The sequence below is a fragment of the Palaemon carinicauda genome, chromosome 20 (genome assembly GCF_036898095.1).
Source record: "Palaemon carinicauda isolate YSFRI2023 chromosome 20, ASM3689809v2, whole genome shotgun sequence".
In the NCBI taxonomy this organism is placed as follows: domain Eukaryota; kingdom Metazoa; phylum Arthropoda; class Malacostraca; order Decapoda; family Palaemonidae; genus Palaemon; species Palaemon carinicauda.
The window spans coordinates 32,202,634-32,214,839 of NC_090744.1; the positions used below are offsets into that span (position 1 = coordinate 32,202,634).

Consider the following 12,206-nt stretch of genomic DNA (forward strand, 5'->3'; position numbering starts at 1 on the left):
TATGTCAAAATCGCTATCTTGCATGAGATGCTTCTTGTCCTATGAGGGAGCTAGGCTGGCTTACACAACCTGTTGAACAGCCATCCCCTGATCAAGGATAAAGATATCCAAGGAATTGTGGGTATGCTCCTGTAAGTACTGGGAGATAAAAGTTGTCTGGCATTTCCAGACTCTTACCTTTAAAACCTGTGCCACTGATAGGTTCTTCCTGATATCTAGAATGGAACTGACAACCCAGACATAAGCCCTTGCCCATGATGGCTTTTCAATTTCCTCTTTGGTAGAAGTATAGGCACTTCTGATAGTCTCAATAAGCCAGAAGAAAACACTTTCATCTGGTCTTGCTGGTGGTAAGAAAGACTCTAGTGCTCAGGTGAGAAGCATTAAGTCCTCTTCAGGTAGCGCTGTAGACTTGTAGAGCCTTCACAGGACAGAAGCAAGTCATCCTGATTCCCACTGGAACCCTCATGGAGAGAAGAAATGGAGGACTTGGACCTGGAATTGGGTCTTGGCCATGAACTTGGAAACTAAAGTAAAGGATACCTCTGCACCCTCTCAATGACTTGTAACATACAAAATGCTATGCAGCTTGCCAAGACTAGCAGGAAGACTGTCTTGAGTGTCAGATCCGTCTCAAAGGCTCGTGTACATGAGGTTCACACGTAAAAGACAGAGACTTCAAATAACATCCAAATCTGAGGGCCAAAGATCCCATGGTAGACTGATCGAAACTCCTCATGAACATAGACAGTTCCCACAAGAAGAAAAGGTCTAAGTTCTAAGCCCTTCAGTCCGAAGATCTGGCTCAAGGCTGAGCAATTGCCATTTAATGCCGAGACTAAAAGCTTCTCTCGGCTAACTTAAATGTTAAAATCAGCTATCAATTGCAGAGAGGCTCTGACCGGAGAAGTATCCTTTCTACGATACCAATCGCAGAAGAGGAGCTATTTTACCTTGTAGATGGCTGCAGAGGACCTTCGCATGTATTCATACATCTCCTGTAAAGTTTTTCGTGAAAAGCTTTTCGCTCGCAGATATTGGATAGTCTCCACCCATGAAGTGTAAGGGACTCTACTGAGCAACAGTACCTCTTAAGGTGAGGCTGATAGAGAAGAAGGGGCCATAAGGGTAGTTCTCTCAGCACCTCGACAAGGAGCATCAACAGATCGGATACTATTTACTATGTGGCCAACTGGGAGCCACCAGAGTTATCCTGAGACCTGATATCATAACCTGTTGATTAAACAGCAAACCAGGTAGAAGGAAGGAAAGGTGTGCTCCATCAAGGTTGTCTAAACATGTTGAAAAGCATCCTTAAATGCTGGAATGGGGGAGAAGAATATGGAGGGTTTCTTGTTCAGCCATGGGAGGGCAGGTTAATCACCAAAGATCCCTAGAGAGCAAGAACTCTTTCCACCACGCCATGATATTGTTAGAATATTAAACTTTTATTTATGATGCATTGGTAATGTTGATTATACGCTTGGGTGCAGTCATTTGTTTTTACCCATAATTCTTGTGTCATGATATATGTGGCATGACGCCGCTTTTGTCCGAGTAGCGTAACCGGCAAGTTCATCGCTGAAGGTACTCTGTACTGCTGTATCTCCCACATTCTCCTTTAAAGTGACTCATTTATGTAGTGATAAACTTTTTTTATAACCCACCATCATGTCCTTCGAGCTCACAGATATAACGACCACTCCAAACCTACAACCTGCCTATGGCCTATGACAACTGAGAATGTCTGCTAGAATATTTCCCTTGTTTGGAATGAACCTTGCTGATAGCTCTACAGTATTGTTCACTGTCCAAATGTGAACCTGGTTTGTCAACTTGCAAAGACTGTACAAGACAATCCTTCCTTGCTTGGTGATGTAAGACACGGATGTAGTGTTGTCGCTCATCAACACTATTGAGTGCCCTATCATACTCTGTTGAAAAGTTGGTTAGACACAAGGGTAAAATGGGTCTTTGTCTTCTCATAACAGCCTATTCACCAAACATTTGGTAAATAAACATATTTCAGAACAAGAGAAAGACATACCCTGCTAATCTTGCTCTAAATGCTACTAAAAAGGTCAATAAAATAATACCAAATATAAAATGGTGGAAAGTTCAACGGGTCAATCGCTTGCTGTCGCGATGAGATAAATAAGATGCAACTAGTTTGCTGGCGCTGATTTTCCTCCTAGTATAAGGCAATTTAGCACTATCTAGCCACCTGAAGGGGAGGGATATCGATATAGGAGAGAGATCATGAAAACAATGATTACTATTTTAAAGTCCTAGTAGCTCGGTTTTCAAGAATTTCATAAAGTGAATTGCAGGTATGAATCATCAGAACCATTTTTTTCTAAAATTTGTTTTCAAAACATGATATTTCAAATACCCATGGGTCTAATGGAAGTTACCATTACCAATTTGAAGAGAGCATAAAATTACTTTGGTTTGTTTGGTACTTATTCTGGGTGAACATTACAATTCAGCAACTTACATTTCAGTTTCTCACCAAATTAATTGTTTCAAAAAGTTTGCCCTTTACAAAGATGACGTTAATAATCCCTTACAGAATTATGTATATTTGCTCTATCAAGAGTAGTTGCAGCAGAGCTGCTCCATCAGCTTCTGACTTTCCCAAAGTTCCTATATGGGTAGAGATCTAACGAGCATTCGGCATTTATGCTGACTTTGTGAAATCAACACCTAGTGAAAGTTTAGCCTAAACCCACTGTTTAGTGGCACAGGTTCAGAAGCTACCAAAATGTACTAGATAGGAGGAATTATAATATCATCAATCCACCTGTGAGAACTGAATTTGATAATACAGTATTATAATTAGGTTAAATTTCATAATAATATCAAATGCAATTCTCATAGGTGTAGGTTAAATCCAAATGAAAGGAGATATTAAAGTTTAAAAATGTTTACTATTAGGAATAAAAAGTTTAAATTTTTACAGTAATAGACTTACTGAAACTTGGAATTATGCTAATTTCAAAGGAGGAAAGAGAGGAAAGGACAGGAGATGGGGAGGAAAAGGAGTTGGATGGAAGCAAGAATGGTAAAGAAAAGAAATAAAAAATAAAACTGCTAAAGATTTTTTCAACTCAATTCACGATCCACAGGTCAAGTTTCTGTTAACAGCTAACCACAGTATTATTTAAAATTTTCACCCATTGGATAGGCTTACGAATTCATGCTTCAATGAGATAAGAAAAGTTAAAGATAAACATGAGCCGAGAAAAGATTGAAGGAATGCTGCAAATAATTTTTACTACTACTGTACCTACAGCATGCTGTTGGAGGTGACAAAATAGCTGCGGAAGTAACACAGGTGGCAACAAATAGGAAAGATTGAAAGTTGACTGCTAGTTTCTTTGAAGACAAAACACCAAAATAAAGAAGACAGCGATAGCAAGAACTATCTAAGGTGCTTCTGCCTATCATTTTTTCTAAATAAAACTATTTCTATATCAATGACAAGTCTTGTTTATAGTTCAATTCCTTCTTGAAAGTTAAGAACAGCTCTATGAAAGAGGGTTTCTGATTTGGTTGTCTGATTAAGTACTTATTAATGTTAACACAACAATTTCAATAATCCAATATAAAAACCAGAGCATTACCTATGGAAAAAAAAATCTTAAAAGCCTGCTCTTTAATCAGTCCTGCCTGAAGTTCTTTCTCTCGCTTACAAATAGATCCACAGCATTACAACAGGGCTCTATAAAATCTATTCATGGGAGTGACATAACATAGTCAATCAAAATAAGAGTGCATAATAAATATAATAAAATTGATGATAATTCAATGGTAACTTAACTCAACCTCTATAAGGTTAAAACAAAAGTTAGCCACTTACCCAACCACCAGCTTCCTTTACCCATCTGCAAATGTAATCCACCAAATACTTCCAAGACCACGTCATTAACACTTGAAGAAACTGTTGCCCTTGGCGTCGCACATGAAATACAGCCACATCTCCAACAAAAGTGAATAAAGCAACAATACGTTCACGGGTTATTCCTCCCTAAAAAAAGAAGGGAAAATGATAAATGGAAGCATGAAATAATTGACAAACCTTAGCAGTAGAAAGAGAGAAAGATCCTCAACAAAGCAGAGTAAATGAGGAAAGACTGCCTGATAGGAAGGGGAACTCTCTCTTGGAGATAAATACAACAAAGAAAAACTATCTTCAGTAAAATACACATAAGTTACCCAGCAATAATGAGAAAGAGGAGAGAGCAAAATAAAGACATATTCAACATGAGAGTACAGTAATACTATGAATAAGGAAGAGTTAGGCAAACTTGAAAACTTTTATCACAGGAATGAAGAATACAACTTTGGCCATCTACATAAAGCAGCAAATTTCTTAAATCAAATTAAGCAGTCTCTTTAATACAGTTTCCTTACAATCTAAAATCTTTAGATTGAACAGGACATAGAGCTTGGCTTGCAAGATCAGAGTTAGTGAAGAAAAAGTTTTTTGAGATAGAATGTAAACAGATATATACATACATACATATACCAAGGCACTTTCCCCAATTTTGGGGGGTAGCCGACATCAAACAAATGAAACAAAAAAGGGGGACCTCTCCTCTCTACATTCCTCCCAGCCTGACAAGGAACTCAACCGAGTTCGGCTACTACTGCTAGGGTGCCACAGCTCACCCTCCCCCGGTATCCACCACAGATGAAGTTTCATAACGCTAAATCCCCTACTGCTACTACCTACGCGGTCATCCAAGGCACCGAAGGAAGCAGCAGGGCCTACCGGAACTGCGTCACACTCGCTAGCCATTCATTCCTATTTCTAGCATCCTCTCTTGCCTCTCTCACATCTATCCTCCTATCACCCAGAGCCTCCTTCACTCCATCCATCCACCCAAACCTTGGCCTTCCTCTTGTACTTCTCCCATTAACTCTTGCATTCATCACCTTCTTTAGGAGACAGCCATTTTCCATTCTCTCAACATGGCCAAACCACCTCAACACATTCATATCCACTCTAGCTGCTAACTCATTTCTTACACCCGTTCTCACCCTCACTACTTCGTTCCTAACCCTATCGACTCGAGATACACCAGCCATACTCCTTAGACACTTCATCTCATACACATTCAATTTCTGTCTCTCCGTCACTTTCATTCCCCACAACTACGATCCATACATCACAGTTGGTACAATCACTTTCTCATACAGAACTCTCTTTACATTCATGCCCAACCCTCTATTTTTTTACTACTTCTTTAACTGCCCCCAACACTTTGTATCCTTCATTCACTCACTGACCTACATCTGCTTCCACTCTACCATTTGCTGCAACAACAGACCCCAAGTACTTAAAACTGATCCACCTCCTCAAGTAACTCTCCATTCCACATGACATTCAACCTCGCACCACCTTCCCTTCTCGTACATCTCATAATCTTACTCTTACCCACATTAACTCTCAACTTCCTTCTCTCACACACCCTTCCAAATTCTGTCACTAATTGGCCAAGCTTCTCTTCCGCGTCTGCAACCAGTACAGTATCATCCGCAAACAACAACTGATTTACCTCCCATTCATGGTCATTCTCGTCTACCAGTTTCAATCATGGTCCAAGCACTCGAGCACTCACCTCTCTCACCACTCCATCAACATACAAGTTAAACAACCACGGCAACATCACACATCCCTGTCTCAGCCCCACTCTCACCGGAAACCAATCGCTCACTTCATTTCCTATCCTAACACATGCTTTACTACCTTTGTAGAAACTTTTCACCGCTTGCAACAACCTTCCACCAACTCCATATAACCTCATCACAATCAACATTGCTTCCCTATCATACGCTTTCTCCAGATCCATAAACGCAACATACACCTCCTTACCTTTTGCTAAATATTTCTCACATATCTGCCTAACTGTAAAAATCTGATTCATACAACCCCTACCTCTTCTAAAACCACCCTTTACTTCTAAGATTGCATTCTCTGTTTTATCCTTAATCCTATTAATCAGTATTCTACCATACACTTTTCCAATTACACTCAACAAACTAATACCCCTTGAATTACAACTCATGCACATCTCCCTTACCCTTATATAGTGGTACAATACATGCACAAACCCAATTTACTGGTACCATTGACAACACAAAACACATATTAAACAATCTCACCAACCATTCAAGTACAGTCACACCCCCTTCCTTCAACATCTCAGCTCTCACACCATCCATACCAGAGGCTTTTCCTCCTCTCATTTCATCTAGTGCTCTCCTCACTTCCTCTTTTGTAATTTCTCTCTCATTCTCATCTCCCATCACCGGCACCTCAACACCTGCAACAGCAATTATATCTGCCTCCCTATTATCCTCAACATTCAGTAAACTTTCAAAATATTCCGCCCATCTTTTCCTTTCCTCCTCTTCTTTTAACAACCTTCCATTTCCATCTTTCACTGTCTCTTCAATTCTTGAACCAATCTTCCTTTTAAAAGTAATTTACATTTTTCCCGATTATACGAATGCAAGTGATTTAATAGGAATATGCCTTCAGCCTGGCAGAGACTTCTGCTATTAAAATTTATAACAAATTGTCAGTAGTTACAGGCAGGTGGCAAGGAAGCCCTGAGCCCATCCAGCAAACTGAGTAGCTACTTTGACTTTCACCTAGAATTTGCAGGGTAGTTGAGGCCGGAAAAGAAACTTGAAGGATTCATGTGTGTACAGTTAGGAAAATTACAAATGACTAAAAATTCATGATTTGTTCCTACAAGAACACAAACCCAGGTTCTTTGATAGGAGACATATCCTTAAGGGGAAGGAAGCCCCTATAAACATACTGGCTTGCTTAAAATTCTTGGATGTCAATACAGTCAGACCTGATAGAGGTTTGGGAGTGTTGATTCCTACTATCTCCCAACACTTAAGAATAGATTGGGCTATGTCTCTGGCTGCTAAAAGATGGTTGAAGAAGAATCTACAGTATATGCTGTCACAATGTATGGCCAACTATGCATATCGTATCCTACATACTATCCATCCTCCCCCTCATAAGGAGGATTGGGAAATACTTCTAGAGAGGTATTGGATCTTTTGACTGGCCAGACAGTAATGCATTGGATCCCTCTATCTGGTTACGGCTTGTTTTTTCTTTGCCTACACTTACACAGAATAGTCTGGCCTATTCTTTACATATTCTCGCCTTTCCTCATACACCCAACAACAATGAGATACTAAACACTTCTTCACCCACGGGGTTAATTACTGTACTGCAGTTGTTCTGTGTACTTTACTCTTGGTAAGGGTAGAAGAGACTCTTTAGCTATGGTAAGCAGCTCTTCTAGGAGAAGGACACTCCAAAATTAAACCATTGTTCTCTAGTCTTGGGTAGTGCCATAGCCTCTGTACCATGTTCTTCCACTGTCTTGGTTTACAGTTCTCTTGCTTGAGGGTACACTTGGGCACACTATTCTATCTTATTTTTTCTTTCTTCCTCTTGTTTTTTTGTAATGGTGTGTTGGGCAGGCTTAATAAAAGGACCATGGATACCTGGTGGTTTATCAAGAGGTAGTCTTTTCCTTTTCTGATTCTTTTTCTTCTCAAAACCATCCTTACTGTCCTCCCTTCAGTAAAAGTGGCTATCCTGGAGGGTATTTAGCCTTGCATGGTGTATCGGCTCATCCATGTTGACCAGTTTTTCCGACTTTTTACTACAGTCTATGGGTTTCATCAATCACTTTATTTATAATTCTGTACATATTGTTTTTGTTATAATTCTTGTTAATCTAGTTTTTAAATATGATGCCTCTTTTTTATTTCTATTAATTCTTATGCTGTCTGGAGACATTGAGCGAAATCTGGGACCAGTACGTCCTAGATTTCGTCAATGTCGTCTTCTGTATTGCAATATTCGTGGTCTTCATGCAAATATTCAAGGCCTTACAGTTGCGTCCAGACAGTATGATATTCTTTTGTGCTCAGAAACTCTGGTTTCTAATATGAGGCACTCATCTGAGCTCCTTATAACTGGTTTTGAGAAGCCAATAATGTTGAAACGTGATACCATCCCTAGGGCCAGGGGAATGGCTGTGTATATTAGGACTGAGTACCCTGCTTCTCATAAGTCCTGCTATCAATGTGGATATCATGAGATTCAGGTAATAAAAGTTTGTGGCAGGCATAACAACTTTTATTTGTGTTCGATCTACCGGAATCCAGACATGGCTGATTCTATCTTCGATTGTCTTCTTACCATTATGGCTAAGATACACGAAGATGATAGAAAGGCTTCTTTTGTCTTTGTTGGTGATTTTAATGCTCACCATAGGGAGTGGTTAAGTTCTATCTCTCCTACCGATCGCCATGGCTTAAAAGCTTTAGACTTTGCCTTGAATCAGGCTGTGAGCAAATCATAAATGAAGCTACCCACAGGTCTGGTAATTGCTTGGGTCTCGTATACACTGACTCCCCTGGCGTTATAACTAGTAAGGTTGGTTCTCCAGTCGGGACATCTGATCATGCCTTGATTTCATAGTGGTGAAGACTGAGCAGCCTGTCCCTGATATATCATACTCTTGTAAAATTTATATGAAATCCAAAGCAGACTGGAATGAGATTTTGCATGATCTTTTGTGCTTGAATTGGTCACAAATATATAGTAGTGTAGATCCTGTTGTCCCTTTGAATGAGAATATAGTCAACATAATTGATAGGCATATCCCTTCTCGTGTGCTAAGGTACCGAGTGAAGGACAAACCGTGGTTCAATGATGATTGTAGACATGCTTATTTGGAAAGCAGGCCTATCATCTTTGGAAGGGTAACAGATCAAATTTGACCTGGAATAACTATACTCAGCTTGGAGCTTTTGCTCAAGAGTTTATGCCTCAACTGGAAAGGAGTACAATTTAACCATAAAAGAAACCCTTTCTGGTACAACTCGGGAACATAAATGGTGGTCTACCCTTAAATCTGCACTCTTTGGTGTAAATGCAACAGTTCCTCCTTTACTTAAACCAGATGGCTCATTCACTCACTGTCCAAAAGAAAAGGCAACCCTTTTGGCTGATGTTTTTGACAGTAAACAGAGTAATGAAAAACTCAAACTTCCTCATTCATGTTTTCCAGAGGCTAAACTTACTAGTTTAGCTATTCGAGCTAGTGAAATTAAAGCTCTGTTGATGGACCTTGATGCTTATGGAGGTGTAGACCCAAATGGTATTTTTCCATTATTTTTTATAAGGACAGCAGATTTCTTAGCTCCAAAGTTATGTTATTTTGCGCAAGTTAGCAAGAAGAGGAGCTTTTAGCACTTGTTGGAGGATTGGTAATGTTATTCCTCTATGTAAATGTGTTTGTGGTAGCTCAAGTCCCACTGATTACTGCCCAATTTCAATAACTCCCATATTATCTAAAGTTTTTGAGCATCTTCTAGCAAAACGTCTTAATAGGTTTGCTGAAGGTAATCATCTATTCCCTAGTTTGCAATTTGGTTTTCGTAAAGCCCTTGGAGCATGTGATGCCCACCTTACAATCTCCAATGCTGTACAGAAATCCCTTGATTGTGGTCAGGAAGTTTGTATGATTGGCCTTGATTTTAGTGATGCCTTTGACAGTGTTAATCATGAGGCCCTTATTTCCAAACACAAACAGTCGAGAGTGGGTGGGTCGTTTCTTAGCATTATTATTGATTTTTTAAATAATAGATCTCAAAGAGTTGTTGTTGATGGGCACCATAATGAGTATAGGAATGTGATATCTGGTGTTCCACAGGGTAGTGTTCTTGGCCCATTACTTTTCATACTATATACACATGACATGTGGTTTGGCCTAGAAAACAAGGTTGTTGCATATGCAGAGAATGCTACTCTCTTTGCATCAATTCCATCCCCTGAATGTAAATCTGGGGTTGGTGAATCCCTTAATAGAAATTTAGCTAAAATTAGTGCATGGTGCAAATTATGGGGTATGAAATTGAATCCTAACAAAACTCAAAGTATGATTGTAAGTAGGTCAAGGACGGTGGCTCCTCAACATCCGGATCTCAGTATTGATAATGTTTCTTTAAATTTGTATGACTCTTTTAAAATTTTAAGTGTGATTCTCGACAGCAAATTTACTTTTGAGAAACACATTAGGTCTGTGTCTTCTTCAATTGCACAAAAAATTGGCTTATTGAGAAAGTCTTTTAAGATTTTTGGTGATCAATCTATTCTGAAGTGTTTTAATTCTTTCATTCTACCTTGTTTTGAGTATTGTTCTCCTGTCTGGTGTTCAGCTGCTGATTCTCATCTTAATTTGTTGGACAGAAACTTACAGTCTATTAAATTTCTTATTGCTAATCTAGATATTAATCTTTGGCACCGTCGTTCAATTAGTTCATTATGCATGTTGCATGAGATTTTTCATAACTCTGACCATCCTTTACATTCAGATCTCCCTGGACAATTCTATCCTGTTCGTAATACTAGGCAGGTAGTTACTTCTAATAGCCAGTCCTTTTCCATCATGAGGCTCAATACTACACAGTATTCTAGAAGTTTTATTCCAGCTGTTACCAAGTTGTGGAATGATCTTCCTAATCGGGTAGTTGAATCAGTAGAACTTCAAAAGTTCAAAGTTGGAGCAAATGTTTTTATGTTAACTAGGCTGACATCTTTTTATAGTTTATATATGACATATCTGTTTTTGACGTTGTTTATATAGGACATATCTGTTTTGACATTGTTACTGTTTTAGAATGATTTATTGTTAACTTGTTTTCATCATTTATTTATTTCCTTTCCTCACTGGGATATTTTTCCCTATTGGAGCCCTTGGGCTTATAGCATCTTGCTTTTCCAACTGGGGTTGTAGCTTGGCTAGTAGTAATAATAATGATAATAATAATAATAACCGACGTATAAATCATATGATTGGTATGGAAGCTCATGCTTATCAACGGCCAGTCCAGCAAATAAAAGAACAATTGCTGCACCCCAACAGAGGGGAAGGAAAAGAAGAAAAGGGCCAGATACTTCACCTAAATTCCTCGACTAACATCGCGACCGTTATCTTAGACGAGAGGCTTCTTGTCCTGCTGGGAGCTAAGTAAGCTATATAACTTGCTGAGCAGCTACCACAGGTCATAATAGAAATGTCTCTAAATACTTGTGGGTATACTCCCATGGATTGTGGGCTGTAAAGGTTGCCTGGTGCTTCCAGACACTGGCCTTTAGCAATAGCACCGCTGACAAGTTCATCCAAAAGGCTAGGGTAGATCTGATATTTTTGCTTTGTGTGATTGTGTCCATGGTGGTGCCATCATGGGAGAGTGACTCTGTTTCCGTGAAGCCAGAACGAAACAGCATTTCAAAATCTCTCGTTCTTTCCGTACTAAAGGAAGAGTCATGGTGTTTCCCTCAAAGAACAGGGAGGCGAGTTCTTCTTGCCCTGCTAGGGAGGAGAGGAAGAAGGGTTGAAGTCATGGCTGCTTGGATTCTAGGTCTTTGCCACAAAGTTCTGAATCAAGGAGATGGAAATGATCTTCTATCCTTCAGAATGGTTAGCAATACAGGAAAACACATGCCTTTTTCCTACTTGCTTTGGCAAGGCTAATCTGAATTTGAGCAGGTCCAATTCAGAAACGTGGAAACGTTCCAAGCAGCTTCATCTCTTAGGAGGTAAAAACAGACTACGGTACCCTGGCTCCTCAAGAGTCTAATCAATTTTATTAAGGAGTGCAGGTCTGGATCCAAATTTATCACTTGGATTGGTGACTGAGCAGTATCTTTACCATGGAAATTGGGGAGATTACCTTTTAAAGGAAGAGAGATAAACAGCTAATCTGGGTACCATTTAACCTGTGGCTGCTAGGGAGCAATCAGTGTTTTTCTAAATCTCGATGTCTTCTACTGACAATTGAGTAATCAGAAACACAGGGAAAGAGGGGCGAAAAGGCGTATGTGTCTAGGATTCATGATATTGGAAGGAAGGTGTCTTTGAACTTCGCCAACAGTCTATGACAGGGAGAATTCCAAATGTTTCTTATTCTACTGCACAGCAAATAGAAAAAGTAATGGTAGGAAACTAAGCCTTTCCACCACACAATGATGTAGGTATAGCATAAAACTCTATACTGGAACTCTGTCAATTGAGTGTGTTTGCCAGAAGTGTTCTTGCCTGAAAAAACCTTGCACAGCTGCACCACATCTTCTACTCACAAGAGTGCAC

General features: G+C 39.5%; 1 protein-coding gene across 3 annotated transcripts in view; it reads right to left on the reverse strand.

Moving 5' to 3' along the window:
* LOC137660269 (uncharacterized) overlaps nt 1–12,206 on the reverse strand; it is a 68,951-nt gene that overhangs the window by 3,492 nt on the left and 53,253 nt on the right. For all 3 annotated transcript variants that reach the window (XM_068395032.1, XM_068395030.1, XM_068395031.1), the window contains exon 5: nt 3,863–4,030. In XM_068395032.1, coding sequence (XP_068251133.1) covers nt 3,863–4,030 — 168 coding nt within the window. The remainder of the gene's footprint in view (nt 1–3,862; nt 4,031–12,206) is intronic.